Source organism: Haliotis rubra, unplaced genomic scaffold (genome assembly GCF_003918875.1).
Source record: "Haliotis rubra isolate DU_JTF1 unplaced genomic scaffold, ASM391887v1 Scf96, whole genome shotgun sequence".
In the NCBI taxonomy this organism is placed as follows: domain Eukaryota; kingdom Metazoa; phylum Mollusca; class Gastropoda; order Lepetellida; family Haliotidae; genus Haliotis; species Haliotis rubra.
The window spans coordinates 741,700-760,360 of record NW_025767701.1 but is presented as its reverse complement, the minus strand read 5'-3'; the positions used below and the strand labels follow the sequence as shown (position 1 = coordinate 760,360).

The 18,661-nt window shown below is 41.4% G+C and overlaps 1 protein-coding gene across 2 annotated transcripts; it reads right to left on the bottom strand.

The window, feature by feature from the left end:
* Nucleotides 1-1,085: 1,085 nt before the first annotated feature.
* LOC124265068 (cartilage matrix protein-like) lies at nucleotides 1,086-18,307 on the bottom strand. 2 transcript variants are annotated; one of them, XM_046699860.1, is made up of 6 exons: nucleotides 17,891-17,930; nucleotides 16,411-16,459; nucleotides 13,106-13,233; nucleotides 11,314-11,529; nucleotides 2,313-2,456; nucleotides 1,086-1,726 (listed from the first exon to the last, which is right to left on the bottom strand). In XM_046699860.1, the coding sequence occupies exons 4-6, from the start codon at nucleotides 11,471-11,473 to the stop codon at nucleotides 1,161-1,163; spliced, it is 870 nt and encodes a 289-aa protein (XP_046555816.1). In that variant the 5' UTR covers nucleotides 11,474-11,529; nucleotides 13,106-13,233; nucleotides 16,411-16,459; nucleotides 17,891-17,930; the 3' UTR covers nucleotides 1,086-1,160. The 2 variants fall into 2 exon arrangements, with proteins under 2 accessions (XP_046555816.1, XP_046555815.1); XM_046699859.1 differs by lacking the exon at nucleotides 13,106-13,233 and having other exon boundaries at nucleotides 17,891-18,307.
* Nucleotides 18,308-18,661: the final 354 nt, after the last annotated feature.

Below are 18,661 nucleotides of genomic sequence, written 5' to 3'. Positions count from 1 at the left end.
TTTTTGCGCCTCCTCCAGTACTCTAACATGAATACTTTAGTCTCTTCAACGTTAGGGGCGGTGGGGTAGCCTAGTGGTTAAAGCGTTGGCTCGTCACACTGAAGACCCGGGTTCGATTCCGCACATTGTACACCATTTCTGGTGTCCGCCGCCGTGATATTGTTGGAATATTGCTAAAAGCGGCGTAAAACCCAACTCACTCACTCACTATTCAACGTTATTATGAAAAAATGTTGCAACATTGTCCATGCATAAGGACAAACTTTAAGGATGAACAACTATTTTATTCAGGGGGGCGATGGGGTAGCCTAGAGGTTTAAACGTTCGCGAGTCCAATTCCAGACATGGATACAATGTGTAGAGCCCATTTCTGGTGTCCCCTGCCATGATATTGTTGGAATATTGCTAAAAGCGGCGTAAAACCCAACTCACTCACTCACTATTCAACGTTATTATGAAAAAATGTTGCAACATTGTCCATGCATAAGGACAAACTTTAAGAATGAACAACTTCTTTATTCAGGGGGGCGATGGGGTAGCCTAGAGGTTTAAACGTTCGCGAGTCCAATTCCAGTCATGGATACAATGTGTAGAGCCCATTTCTAAAAGCGGCTTAAAACCCAACTCACTCACTCACTATTCAACGTTATTATGAAAAAATGTTGCAACATTGTCCATGCATAAGGACAAACTTTAAGGATGAACAACTTCTTTATTCAGGGGGGCGATGGGGTAGCCTAGAGGTTTAAACGTTCGCGAGTCCAATTCCCGACATGGATACAATGTGTGAAACACATTTCTCTCGTCCCCTGACATGATATCGAACATTGCTAAAAGCGGCGTAAAACTCACTCACTACACTCTTTATTCAGCTGGAGCGACGTTTCGATATTGATTCTTGTATATTTGTCAAGCAGGTACGATAAATTAATCTCTATCGAAACGTCACACAACCTGCATAAAAGTTGTTCAACCATAAAGTTTGTCCTTATCTGACTCTCCAACTTCTAAAAATGAAACTGCATGAAATAAAAAAATGATTTTTGATTCCATGATGAAAACAATGTATACGTATCAGACGCATGTCTTTATTGAAATGAAATATGGTTTTCGACACCTATTTCATCATTGTATGTGCGAAACAGGTCTTTAGGTGTTCTTCAAAGGGAACATGGCGAGATCTTCCCCTTAATTTTGTCCACTTCATTTGTACCCTCAAGAAGGAAGATGTGGTCATCTTTAGGTTTCGAGGCAATTTCTCGAACAGCGGAATTTACCCCCTTGCTAGCGACAACAAGTACTTCTGCAGAAAGCTGACGAATCGCAGCAGCCACATCTTCCTTCTCTGACTTGTCAAGCCAGCCATCAGTGAACAAGATCACTATGTTGTCGGCATCTGCCCGGTCACCCTTCTGTGCTGTGAAAACCTCTGTTACTGCCATGTCGATGGCGTCTGCAAGGTCGGTCGAAGGTCCGTTTTCAAATTGTTGCTTGTTTATCATTGACAGGAGATCTGCTTCCCTCACTGAAGAAGGTGAGTCGAGATTAATAAGTACTCTGGGGCTTTCGGAAAACTCCATCAAAGCAACAGCGTCAGTGTCCTGGCTTATGTTAATAGATCTCAACAATGACAGTTGAAATTGTTTCATTTTCTCAAACGTCTTGGGTCCAATTGAGCGTGAAACATCGGAGATGATGAGGATGTCCTGCTTACGCTCGGTGCACGCTGAAAAAACAAAATCCGATCGTTTTATTCTTTAGTTCTTTTGAGTCCTCTGTACAATGCTAGCTTCCTCCACACACACACATGTGTATGTGTTGGCATTGTGTATGTATGACTGTGTTTAAATGCATGTGTTCGAGTATGTATCCAAGACTGTGTGTATCTATCTGTGCAAGTATATGGATGGATGGAAGTAGTGATGAATTGATGGAGATAGTTAGATGGATGGAAGGAGAGATGAATTGATCGAGAGGTAGATGGATGGATGGAGAGATGAATTGATGGAGAGATAGTTAGATGGATGGATGGGGAGCCGGATGGATGGAAGGAGAGATGGATGGTCGGACGGATGGATGGATGGAGAGATGGGCGAGTAATGGCGACAAATGCATGTTCACATATATCATCTTGACAAACTTCAACAAACCTGTTCCTCAGTGGGCATGAATATATCAAATTCACAAACTATTAATCACCTAATCAATTCAATCCATTTTATATTTGATTATGGATAAATAAGGATACAGAGTTGTATTCCGTGTGTGTGTCATGATAGGGTTAACGTAAATAACATAAGGAATTTACTTACAAAAGCAGAATCCCGAAGAAACGATGTCTGTTGACAGCTTGTACATCTCTCTGTCGCCGCACACCTCTGTGTCCATGGAGAATGTGTAGGCACAGGGATCACTAACAGTCCTGACACACATGGTGGATCTCTTGTTACTTTTATCTAAACAAATTATAAACAAAATAATGTGTTGGTCACCTGACAAAGGTTGGACAGAAGACTCTATTGAAAACTACACGTCCGTATCATTTAAACATAAGATCATTTCAAATTACTGGTGAAATAATATCGCAGTGCACCTGTTAATGCTACGCGGTCACTGGTTGCAACGAGCAAAACCTTCCGACGTTTACATTATTACATCGAAAAATCATCTCATCTCGTATGCGCGATGCAAGCTGTGCGTATTACTATTACACTAAGAGACAGTTAACCAGTATAGCCTTCACATTCGCCGGCAACGTTCACGCTCGTGCAAAGGCAGTATATGTTTTTCCTCAAAGGATGACATATCAAGTGTTTGTTCCGAGATTCCATGATACATCAGGGATGGCCATGCCTGCCTATATTGCAAGGCGGTGCAATCAGGGGATCGTTCATTTCAGGTCATGTTTTGTCGTTTTGTCGACGTTTTGTAATCAGTAATTTAAATCTTGCACCAGATGTTTGAATATCACACTTTTAAACGTGGTATGTATTTTTATTGTATGTATACTCCAATTTCTTTTGTATAATGACCGATTTGGTTACATGAATGCAATTCAGTGTGGCGGGAGCTGATGGGGTACGCGAAATGTGAAGGTCTTTTTATGCAACTTTAATTTCGTCGGCCGTACATATTTAATACTTTTACAGCAACACGAAAATATAGCATGTATATAACTGAGATAAGTGACAAACAATGTTCAAGTAATTGTAAAATAATCAGTAACGGACGAATTATGTCAATCATCATTCACATATTACAATACAATGTTTAAATACGATCAATAATAGAGTGGAAATAACTGAAATCTGTTTTGCTATTTGTCAGGGTTTATAGTGCATGATGTACTAGCCACATAAAGAAACTGTGCATTGTCAAAATATTATCCCAGTTGATAAGTACGATAACAATGTCAAAGGTACATATAAACTTTAATAGAGGGGTCATGAGACCATAACAAGTCGGGAGAATTTCAATTGAAAAGTCAATCACAATGACGTCACGAGTCCACAAGCGGGACAGGGGTCAAACGACCATGTCACAAGCTCAATAACGGGTATGTCCACCATCGGCATTGAGAACAGCAGTGCATCGACGACGCATAGAGCCTATCAAACGTGCAAGGAAGGCTTGTGGGATGTCACGCCAGATTCTCTCAAGTTCTGTTGCAAGGTCAAGGACGTTATCTGGCGGATGAGGAAGACGGCGTAGACGTCGATCCATCTCGTCCCAACATGCTCTATCGGGGAGAGATCCGGTGAATTTGCAGGCCAAGGCAGTAAGTCAACGTTGAGGTGTTGCAAGAAATCCATAACAACCCTTGCCGTATGAGGGCGGGCATTGTCCTGTTGGAATGTTAACTCAGGGCCATGACGTTGCAGAAAAGGAATTGCCAAAGGTCGAAGAATCTGATCCTTGTAGCCCACACCAGTTAAGTTGCCCTGAAGAATCACCAAAGGAGTTCTTTGGCGTGCGGTTATTCCAACCCAAATTATCACGGAACCACCACCAAAGCGATTCCTCTTCAAGACACAGGCCTGTGCATAACGTTCTGCCACGCGTCTATAGGCACGTTGACGTCCATCACTATGGGAAATGTTTAACCTGGACTCATCTGTAAAAACAACATTTCTCCACCAAAACAAGGGTCTGCGGATTTGATTTCGGCATCACATTCGGCGAGCTTGTCGATGACGTTGTGTCAGGATAGGCCGTATGGCGGGACGTCGTGGTCTGATCCCGTGATGACGTAAACGTTGTCGAACTGTGTTGGGTTGGATATGGCGAAGTCCTGGGATGGTTCGGGCAGTCATCACTGTAGTCTGAAACCTGTGGCGAAGATGGGTGGACGTGGACGTCCAGAACGTCCAGATTACATGTCACTAATCTCTGAGTTTAAATCCTTATGTGTCTACACTGGTTTGATAAATTTAGATTTGTGTATGCACAGTTTCTTTATGTGCCTAGTATATACAAAATGATTGGATGGGTGAATGGTGGATATATCTGGTTTCCCCATTGACTGCATTTCAATTATAATACAGTAAGGATATACATGTGTATTAAAATGACATTTTTACAATTTTGAATAGAAGAAGATCTTTTTAGGACACAGACTCTATACTAGTTTAAGTACATATTTAAGGGTATGATCAAACATCATTGTTTCATCATACAGGTTAAAAACGAGATACTCATACTAATTAGGCAAGTCAATGTCCCCTACGATACTATTAAGTGTTGTAAAATCAAATGCTTTACATTTTACTGAGTTGAAGTGTCTACATACGGCGTTCCCTGCCCCCCCGTAGTTGAGTACAAGCATTAAAGGCAATAAATGTACAAATGCATGATCAAAGCTCAGTGGGATCAACAGAAACATTATTACACCAACTTATAACGTAAAGAAGTCATTATCAAGTAGGAGTTATTCAACTTCAATTAAGGATTATTGATGCCTAGAGATCCCTCCGAGGGATTTCTCCAGGAGCTGCCAAGGTGGTCTTGGCCTCATGGCGACAAAGTACAAGGACACAGTACTCATCGTATATCAACAGATGGATCACGTTTTGTGGTCAAAGGAAGACTGATCACCGTCATCATACGCAGTTACTTGACTTTCTTTTGTTTCTTTTTGAACCTACATTAGGTTACAGTGCTCTACACACAGCAAGGTGTGCCTTATCATGTTACGTTTTCGTTGATGGAGTCAAGGCAAGGACCCATCCATTAGGGGTAGATTCCTAAAAGGTGTGTTTGAATCAAGGCCATCTGTTCCAAGATATACAGAAGTGTGAAATGTTAAACTTGATGTTTCTGAGGAAGTTATCAAGAGTAAACATGTGCATAAAGTTTAATGATAAAGTTAACTTTACTGTTGTCTCTTGTGCAGAGGGGACAAACGTTGCACCTCTTGGATACAAATTCACTGACAATAAGTAAAACAGGTGCTTATGCATTTCTATTAAAGAACAAATAATCTTTTGTTTTTTGTACTCTTTTAACCATTACATATGAAAGACATGTGATTAGTCTGAGGCGAAACACCAAATTAATTCATAATAAACTTATTAATACCGAGCTATTAAAAGTTGCCAAAAAGTCGTCTGCTTCACTCTCGCCCGCCAACGAAACCACAGAGAGGTTACTCTGTCGCCAGAACACTGCCGTGAACCGGAAGTGACGTTATGTGAGGAAGGTTTTACAGTTAGTTGTATATAAAATGTGTAACAAACTCGTCATTTTGCTGATTTCTTGACGTCAACGAAGACATGCCGAATCGTTGTCTTGCCGTCAATTCTCACAGGGGTTGGGTGATGGTGTCACCATGCACAGATTTCCACCGAACCCAACAATTCGTGCTAAATTGGTTATATTTGTTAGTGCGAAGCGAGCGTTGTGGAAGGTTGGAACGATATCTTACTTGTGTTCAGATCACTTCACGGAAGTTAAAGAAATAAAAAATACTTACTACTTGTAGTAAAATATGTTTATGATTGATGACCAAAAGGATTTTGCATGACACAACTTGTAACATAACGATTTATTCCTCGGAAGGGAGGTTGTAGTCGAAATGACAATAATATTCTAAGGTGTATTATATACTAAGCAGCAAAAGAAACGTCAATTTGGAATTGTCTTTTGCAGAAACCGATAACTGTAAACTAATTTCATGTTTTGAGTGTATATTTTTGACAACATTCTTTCCCACACTCAGAATTGAACACAAGAAATGGTCTCAAAAATGCAGCCTGATCTCGGAGATGGTACGGTGTTATCCATGTTTTTCATGCAACTCATGCTGCATGTGCTGTTCACAAGGACCAGCCCTATAAAATGCACCCCCAAAACTGATTGAAACATTTACATTACAACGTCAGCAGGATGCCGCGACTCACGACAGCTCAGAAGAACCAGAAGCTGGCCACACTGCAAAAGCCGGTGCCAATCACTTCCAGGTCAACGTTCGGACCATCTACAGGCTGCAACAACTTTTCCGGGCCACCAACACCACAAATGATGGCCGGCGTACTGACAGACCAAGGGTGACCACAAGCCGACAAGACCGCCATGTTGTGCGACAGCATGTACAGAATCCCTTCATGCAGGCATCCGAAACAGCACACCAGACAGTGGGAACACACGGAAGACCAATCAGTACTGATACAGTACGCCGACGTCTTAACAGCGGGAACCTTCATTGCCGTAGACATTACCGTGGACCTATCCTCACACCTCGGTCCATGCAGGAAGCAATTGTACTGTGAGTCCCCATGGCCCCTATAAGGTGATCTACCTGTTGTTGGCATTATATAGCCTGTTTTACCTTGTATTGTCATCTATAGTTAAACTGTTTTAGATTTAATAACTAGTTTTAAATTCGAATCTGTGATAATCTAGTTATTTTACTGTCCTTCGTTGACATTTTTTACAATTTACCATTAAATACTATTTATAAAATTAATTGTTCTCGTCACGATATGGCTGAAATATTGCCGATGTGACGATAAATTTTGAACTCACTCCTCACACCTCGTCATCGGCGTGAACGTCTTCAGTTTGCCCTACAAAACCCTAACTGGCGATACAAGCAATGGAGAACTGTTCTGTTCACAGATGAGGGTCGGTATTGCGTATCAACTGCAGATCGCAGAACAAGATATGGCGACAACGTGGCCAGCGTTACTCAGACCAAGCTTACCTGTAAGGTGAAATTTGACCAGGACTCAGTCAATCACATGGACGAAGGGATTAAGTGCCCTACCCTAAAGTCCCTCCTTGCCTGACTATATACTTTGTCTTTCACTCACGAACAATTACAAAGACTGACTGGCGCATGCGTACTGCAGTCTCACTTAATCCCTTCGTCCCTGTGATTGACTGACAGCGGCCTGATCAAACTTCACCTTACAGGTAAGCTTCGTTTAACCTTTTGATTATAATAATATAATAATAAATGTGAACTTATAATGCGCCTTTTCCATGCACAAGGCCCATGCTCAAAGCGCTAACAAAGTGAGTGGATAATAATACATATATACAATAAGGGACTAGTTGCTAGTCATAATGCAGTGAAAACAGATGAGTCTTGAGAAGTCGTTTGAAGGAATAAAAGTCAACTGCTGATTTAATGGTGATAGGGAGAGAGTTCCAGAGTAGAGGGGCAGAGCAGACAAAGGATTTCCTTCCAAAAGTTTGCAGTTTGAACCGAGGCACAGAGAGTAGGTTCAGATTCTGAGAACGGAGCTGTCTTTCTGGAGTGTACGGGGTAAGGAGTTCCTTCAGGTATTCTGGGCCTATGCCATTGAGGCATTTGTAGACAAAACACAATATTTTAAAGTCAATTCTTGATTTAACAGGCAGCCAGTGGAGGTTTTTCATGACAGGTGTTATGTGTGAGCGCTTTGAAGTTCTGCTTATGATTCGGGAGGCTGTATTTTGGACATTTTGCAATTTTGATAGCAGCTTCTGAGAAATACCAAAAAGGAGGCTATTGCAGTAATCAATTCTTGATATAACAAGTCCCTGGACCAGACCGTGTGCTGCATCACGACTGATGAGATGGCGTATTCTGCCAATGGCTCGTAGATGAAAGAAGCATATTCTGCAGAGTTGATTTACATGAGTGTCCATCGCCAGGTGTGAGTCAAGTGTAACTCCAAGGTCTTTAACAGAGTCGACAGCTTGTATCTCTGCATCTGCTACCAGAACAGTTTTGGTGGTAATTTGTTTTTGCATTTGCCTGGATCCAATAACCATCACCTCAGTTTTGTCATCATTTAACTTTAGCAAGTTGTTTGTCATCCATGACTTAACATCTTTAGTACAGTCTGTTATTTTATGAAGACCAGTGTGAAAGTCCTTGGGAGTTGAGTTTTTCTGAAGTTGAGTGTCATCTGCAAACGAATGATGGGAAATGCCATGTTTGTCAATTACGTCTGCAACATCGGTCGTGTATGCTATGAAAAGAAGCGGACCGAGTACCGATCCCTGGGGTACACCACAGTGGACCAAGGAGGTTTGTGATTTGATATTGTCTAACAGGACAGTCTGACTTCTGCTTTCGAGATAAGATTGTAACCAGATGAGGGGTACCCCATGGATTCCAAATTGGCCCTTGAGTCTTTCCAGAAGGAGTTGGTGGTCGATTGTATCGAAGGCAGCAGAGAGGTCAAGCAAGATAAGAGTAGCTAGTTTGCCTTCATCAACAGCTGTAAGTAAGTCGTTGGAGACTCTGAGGAGGGCTGACTCGGTGCTATGATTTGATCTGTAAGCGGACTGGAATTTATCCAAAAGTGAAAAGGCAGAGAAATGATCCCTGAGTCGAATATTGACTGCTCTCTCAAGTATCTTTGATATAAACTTCAGGTTAGAGACTGGTCGAAAGTTTTTTAAGCAAGTTTGGATCTAGGTTATCCTTCTTTAACAGGGGGATGACAGTGGCATGTTTGAAAGAATCTGGGGAGACACCACTTATCAAACTACTGTTCACCATCTTTGTGATAACTGGGAGCAGCAAATCCAGGAATTCTTTTACCAGCGATGTGGGAATCGGGTCCAAGTGACAAGTGGTCGGCTTGGATCCAGAAATGATCTTCTTGATGTCGTTTTCAGAAAATGGATGAAACTCCAATAGTGGTATACCAGAAAACTGTGTATCAGTAGGAGTATCAAACTGGAGCCTAGTACCTTTCAGTGTTGAATGAATTTTGTCAATCTTGGCTCGAAAAAAGTCATTAAAGGAGTCAGGAAGTTCATCAAAAGGTGGAGTTGAGGGTAGGATTGGATCATGCTTTTTCCCAAGAAGGCCATTTATAAATTTATGCATTTTCCTAGGATTATTTTTAATCTCCTCGATAGTGGACAGACAATAGTTCTTCTTAGCATGGGCTATGTGTTTAATCATGCTATTCCTCGCTTGACAATACATCTGACGATGAACTTCTAGTCGTGTCTTACGCCAAAGTCTTTCAGATTTACGTTTCTGAATTTTCGCCCAATGGACTTCATCATCATACCAGGGAGAATTTGACCGCACAACAACAGTCTTGCTAACAGCGGGAGCGTGCTTGTCTAGGATTGCAGAGAGCGTATCCTGATAGAGATCTGCTAGAGCCTCAATGTCGTCTGGGGGTTCACACACCAGGCTTGACTTGGCAAGATCGGCCCTGAACACGATGAGATGAATTTTGAGAAAATAAAAATTGATACCCAATATTCTACCCATCTCCGTTATAGTTAAGGTCAACGTTTCATACCATGGCAAGCTAGTTGACAAGTGCCCAACAACCGCCAATAGGAAGGATGACATCAAAACGTGGCTAAAAAGGCACGATATTGCGTTCAACGACAAAATGCTCAAAGCCGAACTGTTGTTTTGTGCCAAATCTAATATAGCCGGTTCCATACATCGCGTAGATACCATTGAAGCAACATAGGCATGTCGTTCTGCGGTTACCTCCGTACCATGCAGATTTGAACCCAATTGAGTTGATTTGGGCCAATGTCAAGAATTATGTTGCCAGGCAAAACAGTTACAGTTCACAAAGACATAGCTTCGGACACAATGTGAAGAGAGAATGTCAGCACTCGGTTCCAAGGAATGGTCGGAATGCTGTGAGCATGTCCAAGCTATTGAAGATGGGTACTGGCAACGAGAAATCGCGGTTGAAGCAGAAACGGAAAACATCATTGTCGAACTTGAATCGGAAGGTGACTATTAGTGTTCTTATATCCCGCTGCCAGTATTAAGTTTACAGTGCATGGGCACACAATAAATATTAACAAGATATTATCAAGGGATTATTACATAGGTCCTATGACAATTTGGCATTACTTTCAGTTATACCAAGCATGGCCGGATAATGTTTATGCCAGGCAGAAGAACGTTCTACCTTGCTACATGACAATGTGATTCATTCACTTTTGGAAAATCAATTTGTTTCATTTTCAGCAATTACACATGTGTATCTTACGCACACACAATTGCAGACAGATGGACAGTTATGTTTTTTCAGGACACACCTCACATTGAAAGCAGATTCTGTAAAGGTATAAAACATAGTAACTTATGAGCCAACCATTAATGGTTATGAGAGACTATAAATTCCCATATTAGTTTCTTAACGCTAATGTGAGTGCGTATGCCGCAATATATAAAATATAGGCCAAACTATTGTCGAAGATGTGTGGCATTGTGCCTTTAGTCAGTAAGAAACAATCCTATATGACGTTGGGGAACCTGATAATTCTGAAATGTTGCTTACAAAATGGCGTGAAACAAACTCCCTCAGTGGATAATCATACCGTCTGTAGTACTATACAAATTGCAAGGAAAGAACAAAAATGTCTACCTTAAGTGTTGTATGAATATTGCATTCAATATTATGAAATTCAAATTCTGAAACGCAGTTATTCAATGAATAAACTGCCGATATAGCGTTCAGCTATGCGATATGAAAGTTTTTCACCATATAGCTATATACATAAAGGTGATAAAATATATTGAACGTATATGCTAAAAGCTGAACCCATTGTTAGATGTGCCTATTGCATTGTGAAGGCATCAGATGTGTTTGTGAAGCTACAGGTTGGTTTGCTTGTTGTTTAACAGTTAGCTTTATTCCAGCTTTAATAATCGAGTCTGGACCAGACAATAGGAATGATATTTCAGAGATCAACATCATGAGCATCGATCGTCTCCATTATGATGGGGATATATGCGTCTTTACCTGTCACAGACATGTTCTCATACAGTCGATATAGAGAGATATTACAGTTCCTTTTTACTTTCAAATGCAGAAATGGTCCTACCGGTTCTATAAATTGGTTTTTCTGTACCACACGTCTTCCATCTGCCAGGGTCGTGACTGAGTAGCTCCCACCCAGCAGGTGCTGCGTACCACTCCGAGGCCAGGTTGACATCGTTGTTAATCACTGGACCCCCTATGTAGTTTGGGGATCGAGACGACATGTTCTTCAGTTCTGTGAATTGGTCACATGGATTCCGTTTAACTGCACCATATGGTACTGAAAGAATACACAGACGGAAATTAGGTTCATGGCGTTTTTCGAGCACATGCAGTTAATTCTGGTGAGAAATGTTAGTTTGTACTATATTTACTGAGGGCAATAAGGCTGTTGTTTGGGTCTGTTATGGACGATGCCATAGCGGTCTGATCCAGAGAGTTAGACATAGTTCTGTTAGCTTTTCCATATGTATACTGTAAGCCATTAAAAACGCAATTTGACATTCATACTTTCTTTACTCACACCAATGTCAACATATATAAACCTAACTGGCAGATATGTTTTAAGTGAACATCTGTGAATAATTTCATCTGAAAATGTCCAGTCAACAACAACATCAGTGACGCAACAACGACATCAAACAAAGGAGGGGTCACTTGCAGTCAATATCGTGTGTCCACCGTGCGCTGCAAGACATGCTCGCAGTCTTTGGGGCAGTGAAAGACAAACATTTCTCAGGAACAGCTGTTTGATGGTCTGCAGCCTCTGATGGTCTGTGGTCTGATCATGACACCACCCCCCTCCAAAACGATCATGTTCAAGGACACAGTTTGGCGCAAGTCGTTCTCCTTTACGTCGATAAATATGTGGACGTCCATCTGCAAAGGATAAGTTAAACCTGGATTCATCTGACAAAATGACATCTGGCCATGTCCTGTTGCCAAGATTGGCCCCATTTGCTGCCCATCGCTGTCTGGCAAGCCTGTGGCGATGCAATAAGGTGGGACCACGGTACGGGTGACGACACCGGATGTTGAAGGCAGCCAGGCGTCCTTGCACCTTTTGGGCGCTGAAATGACGTTGACTTGTCCCAATTGTCCTCCTTGCCTCATCATCAGCTGTTTGGAATCGATTTCACAAGTGTGAAACTCGGATATTGCGGTTTTGTCGAGCTGTTATCACAGGTGGTGCACCAGGTCGCGGACGATCAGCAACACTTCCCGCAGCCCGAAAACGTTGTCTGAGTCGACTTACAGTGGATGGATGCACATTAAAGTGCCTGGCAATCATCACATCTGAAGCACCTTGGCTGACCATACCGATAACCTGATTCCTTTCGTCTTGTGTCAAGTGTGGCATTTTTCAAAGTGATTGAGTTCCACAATTCCTTGTGCTTTTACAGGGCCTGGGTGCAGGTAATACATGTGCACAACGTGTTTCATGAATGTGGTTGTGTTTACGAGAAATGTCAAAGATTCAGTTTTAAGTATCAAAGTGCATGTGAGAGGAATGCTCCGGGACTCGAACTCGAAATGGGCCAGAATAACAGCCTTTTATCCCTACATCATCTGTATCGCAGGCACAAATCTTCAATAGAACTTTTGTGAGTTTCAGGACAACAAATACCAATTGCGTTTTTAATGGCTTACAGTATACAGTAAGGGGATTCCCCACTTGGCACAATGTGTGAAGACAATTCCATGTATCCCCCTCCGTGATAATACTTCACTGTTTCTCACAGTAGTGTAAAACTGACTGAGTGACTGCGGATGGCATTGATTGTGTCAATAGGTCAAGTAGCCAAACGACTACTGAGAATAAACGGAAAGGAAATTAAGACTTGAATCATTCTTACATTGTGCAACCCCGCACTTGCTTTTAGTCGTTACAGGATGTATTAACTGTCCTTGCGTGTGCGTCTGTAAATCTGTCAGATGTACCCACTGCCAGAGGTTTGGGCATGTTATACATCGATGAACAATTCTACCATGTCAACGTAAAATACTTTAAATTGATTGGACAATCAATATCAATAGACACACTCTCGTTGGACTGAAAAATGCGTCGGATTTTATGACCGCTTCACAGCGCACGCACTATCTTGTGATATAAAGTTTGAAGCACTTTCGAGACTTATATGCTTAACTCCGCAAAATAAAGGTCAGGCGGAAAGCTGAATTTATGCCACTCATACTACGTCATGCCCCGCTGCATCGCTCACATGTAAAAACTGAACCACGAGAATCCTGCTTTCTACCTAGTCTGTTACTGCTGGTTATCCATGATGGTAAGCTTTAAAACCGCTTAACCACAACACTCTGTCCGAATGTCCAAGGAATCCCATGTTAGTTAGGGCCAGCAGTGTGTTTTGTCGCATGCCGGGGTAGAGGCGTGAATTCATCAAACCCTCTGGTCGCAAAAACCAACAGTCGTTGATGAGTTACAACACGCACTCGTCGATCGATTAGAAAGGGGTCTATTCTTTGATTTCGGGGGATCAGATTCGACAGTCAGTCTAGTATGTTCATCTTCCACTGTCACTTCAAATTTCAACCAAACGCAAATTTAAATACAGGCTCGTTCACCTGTTTCCAAATTTCAAACTGTAGCGTAACCCCAAATAACTACTTCATGTGTGTATGTAGGTGAGACCAAGTGCTACGACACACGACCCGTTAAGATCCGGGATAGAATTGATCTTCAGTAACCCATGCTTACTAACGGGATCGGGTGACTTGGTTGGCACATGTCATCGCTTCCAAATTGCGTAGATCGGTGCTGATGCTGTTGATCACTTCATTGTTTGGTCTAGAGTCGATTATTTACAGACCGCCGCCATATAGCTGGGATATTGCTGGGTGCAGGGTTAAAAAACAAATAAACAAACCCACTTACCCCTTCAGTAAGTTAATATGTATACGTGTATCAAAATATACACATAAAAAAAACACATTTGATGTGTCCATCACAGGGGATAAATATTTCAGTGTTAAAACGGTAAAAGATCGTTTTTAACCAAGTTAATTATCATTTGCTTGATACATTTTGATTGATATGATATGTAGATAGATATTTTTTAATGATTGGAAGTTTAAATTAGAAACATAGATTGTTAGTGGCTGTACCCTCAAATGGGGGTTAAAGTATTGTACAATTATTGTCCTCCTGAGAGGGTACGTAAGTCCCCAAACTTTCAAAGTAAATTTAAATCTTATCAGGATTTTTTAAACGTAATATTTTTTTACTTTTTAAGTTTGGCTTAATATTTCTTACAATTGCCAGCGGCTGAAGGGATGGTGTAAATCCAACTAGGGTCCATGCAGGTAGCAAAGGTACTGTTAGTCCCCATGGTCCCTAGTATGGTGATCTGCCTTCAGGTGTTGGTGATCTCTAGCCCGTTTTTATTTTGTATCGCCTTCTATAGTTAAAGTATTTTAGATTGTATTACTAGTTTTAAATATATATCTGTGATAGACAAGTTGTTTTACTGTCGTTTGTCGACAGATATTTTAAATTACCTGATTTCATCGCTATATGGCTGTAATATTGCCGATGCGATGTAAAATTTTAACTCACTCACTCACTATTTGATGTTATTCCATTTTTAATGCAAAATGATAATAACACGACTTGTGGTGTTTTTCTGTTGCAAGAATAATATCGAACTCTTTCTGATTTGAGTCGAGGCACTGTGACACGCCCTTGAAAAGATGTGGTGTCAAAAGTCAGTACACAAATTCAGTGTCGTGTACATGTGTGTCCACCATTGGCGTTGATGCAGGCTCGACAACGACGACGCATAAACGACACTAAGCGATCGAAGAAAGCGTTGGGAATGTTGTTCCTTGCGTGAACCAACGCTTGTCTCAATTCAGCTAACGTCAATGGATGATTCTGGGCTTTACGTAAACGTCTCTCCAGTTCATCCCGCGCATGCTCGATAGGGGACAGGTCGGGAGAAACAGCTAACCAGTTGAGTACCGGAATGTTGTCCTGTCTCAGGAAATATGTCACAACGAAAGTGACATGTGGACCGGCATTATCTTGTTGAATAGATGTTTGTAGTGAGGTACTCAATATGAGGGGCAACTCTTGTAGGCTTAAGAATGAACCTTATTTCATTAAGAGTTATCTCCCCTAGCAGACGGCTTATTTTATTGACATGGCAGATTTGATGGCAGAAGAGAAAGGAAACTGGGTCTAGATGATTTTGAAAGGAGTGTGACTTATTCAAAAGAGTTAGCTGGTAGACATGACATTACTCTGTCAACAATATACAGAATTTGGAGGAGTTGTGATTGAGCACAATACAGAGACAGGGAGGGCACGGAAGTTCAGTACTATGGATCGCCGGCGACTTGGACATCCGAACTGTGCGAAAATGTGGACAAAAGATACCGTGAAACCTACCAACGCCCAAAACATAGCCACAACTTTCATCACGTGGAGTGACGCCGTTGTGTATTTCACTGGAAATTTGACGAAGGAACGATATATCTTAAATGATCACCTCCTTCCAACGGCCCGAACACTGTATAAAGATAATTGGATTTACCAGCATGGTAACTACCCAAAACACACTGCCGGCTACACAAAACAGTGGATGTCGGACGAAAATGTTCAAGTTCTAGACTGACCCAGCTACAGCCGAGATCTTAACCCTATTGAGAATGTGTGGGGACTATTGAAGGACATATGTAGGCACACGGAGACTACAGCGCGTGTTTAGTTTCTTCATTAGCATATTGACAACAATGTTTGAAACTCGTGATTGCCATATTTACAACAATGTTTGAAACTCGTGATTGCCATATTTACAACAGTAACTTGCTCAGTCATGTAATCATGTACAAGAGTGTTACTGTGTGTTGTTTTGTTCTTGGATGTTGTTTAACGCAACAATCAGCAATATTCCAGCTATATGGCGGCGGTCTGCAAATAATCGAGTCTTGACCAGACAATCCAGTGATCAATACCATGAGCATTGATCTAATCAAATGGCATACGGTGACATGTGTCAACCAAGTCAGCGGGCTGGCAACCAGATCCCGTTACTCGCCTATTACGACAGGCTTGGGTTGCTGAAGACCAACTCTAACCCGGGTCTTCACGTGTCTGTTTACTTGTGCACAATACAGAGTTATAAAGCTGTATACATACGTCCGTAGCAAAAACAGCCCACAGGTAATAGAAGCAAAATGTACACGTCCTGCAAGAAACAACGTCTAAAATGAGAAGGGTTTCATTTCAGAGTGATGACGTGAATATTGATTTGTGTAATGAATAAATGAGTTTCTAAAATTAGTTCTCAAGTATAAGTGACAACGGTATTAGTGTCTCTACCGAAACGTCGCATCATACAATAATAGCGAAATATATTGTTATCCATTAAACATACCTTTTTTATTATTCATCAACTTCTAAAATGCCAATCCAACAGATCCTCAAAGGGGGTTAAAATATTATAAAATTATTGTCCTCCTGAGAAAGGGCGGTAGGGTAGCCTACGTAGTGCACGTGGTTAAATCGTTAGCTCGTCACGCCGAAGACCCGGGTTCGAATTCCCATGTGGGTGCAATGTGTGCAACTCATTTCTGGTGACCCCCGACGTGATATTGCTGGAATATTGCTAAACACAGCGTATAACTAAACTCACTCACTCACTCCTGGAACGGTTTGTGAGTCCTTAAACATTCAAAAGTAAATTACCTGGAAACTAGGTTGAAACCTACAACAAAGTAAATTACAACAAAGTAAATTACCTGGAAACGAGGTTGAAACCTACAACAAACTAAAACACGGAAACCAGCCTGAAACCTACAATAAACTAAAACACGGAAACCAGGTTGAAACATACAACAAACTAAAACACGGAACCCGGGTTGAAACCTACAATAAACTAACACATGGAAACCAGGTTGAAACCTACAATAAACAAAAACAAGGAAACCAGGTTGAAACCTACAATAAACGAAAGCACGGAACCCGGGTTGAAACCTACAATAAACTAACACATGGAAACCAGGTTGAAACCTACAATAAAGGAAACACGGAAACCAGCTGGATCCGGCTTGGAGGAGTGGGTAATGAAACGCACTGGAAACCAGCCGGAAATGGTGCAAAATTCAGTTTCAGGTTTCATGGAAACCACAATAAAACTATAGGAAACTACATGGAAACCAACTGGAAATGGTGGTTTCCATGCCATTTCTTCTCAGTTTCAGTGTTCCGGAAACCAACTTATTTTTGTAGTGCTCAGAGTCAGCGGTGCCTGAGCGGTCTAGGCGTCTGGCTTTGTGTGCTGGCGATTAGGTGCCTGACTCTGAGGGTGTGGGCTTGGACAGAATTTGAAGTAGAGGCTGTACCTTCCACACGATAACCCCAGATGATTGCTAAGTATGATGTATTGACTGTCGGCACCATAATCTTTTTCTGGGATTCGTGTTGGGCCTACACCCACGAGTCTCGACCGTTTAAACACAAACTATTCCGTGCATGATATACACTCCAATTATGTACATTTCATATTGAAATTCAAATTGATTCATCAACACAATACCAAACAAAATGTAAAATCATGTATTTTACCAGGCCAGCTTGTGGGTTAATATTCAAGGAGATGGAAAAGAAGATTACATACCTTTCCCATGACGTAGCTATAGGTGTGGTCTAAAGTAAACAGGTACTAGTTAAGATCTGTAGTACGTTAAGCCAATGTTCCCACCAGACATCCCCAGATACTTATATACAGTTATCAGATCGACGTTTGCTAGTTCTATTGGTCGTCTTCCAACCAACTGGCAAATGGCAACATGATATTTTCCAATCATATTGACTTAGCCTCTCTCAAATCAGGGCTTTCAATCGATCTATTTAAACACAGCTACATTCGCCACATAGACGCTTGTAGATAGGAAACACAAGATACCAACTTATGCATTCTCTCCGGCTTCTTTTATGGCCATGAAATCCTGTGAAAAGTGGACGTATTCTGAACTGTCGCGCCATGTCGCCAGGACGTGTTGAAACCCTCAGAAAATGTACATTATAGCTGTCTACATGTCCACATAGAAATGTTTGACGTCATCAATACACATGAACGCACATTGTTTAAGCAGGACAGTATCCATCTGTGAGACCAATGTACGCAGCACACAGAACCTATGTAATCACTTTCAGCTGCTAGACGGATAATGTCAGTTTAAATGATCATGACGTGAACCAGTTTACTTGGCCATTTATTACATTTTATTATTTTGTCCTTCATCGCACCCATCGTGCTCGTCACTATAGTCCGTTAGGCTCAAAAGCGGACCGATGAATCGCAATCTAACTCGAAAACTAATAAACATAAAATACTCAATGAAACGCTGATCATAATCAAAACATCCTAACAACTCTGTGAGGTTTT

What these genes read in the sequence shown, in the direction of transcription:
- LOC124265068 (XM_046699859.1), bottom strand. An exon ending in GGGCTGTTTTTGCTACGGAC is followed by an intron (nt 11,530 to 16,410) that starts GTATGTATACAG and finishes GTATTCTTTCAG; the next exon opens with TACCATATGGTGCAGTTAAA. An exon ending in TTCTTCGGGATTCTGCTTTT is followed by an intron (nt 1,727 to 2,312) that starts GTAAGTAAATTC and finishes TTGTTTTTTCAG; the next exon opens with CGTGCACCGAGCGTAAGCAG.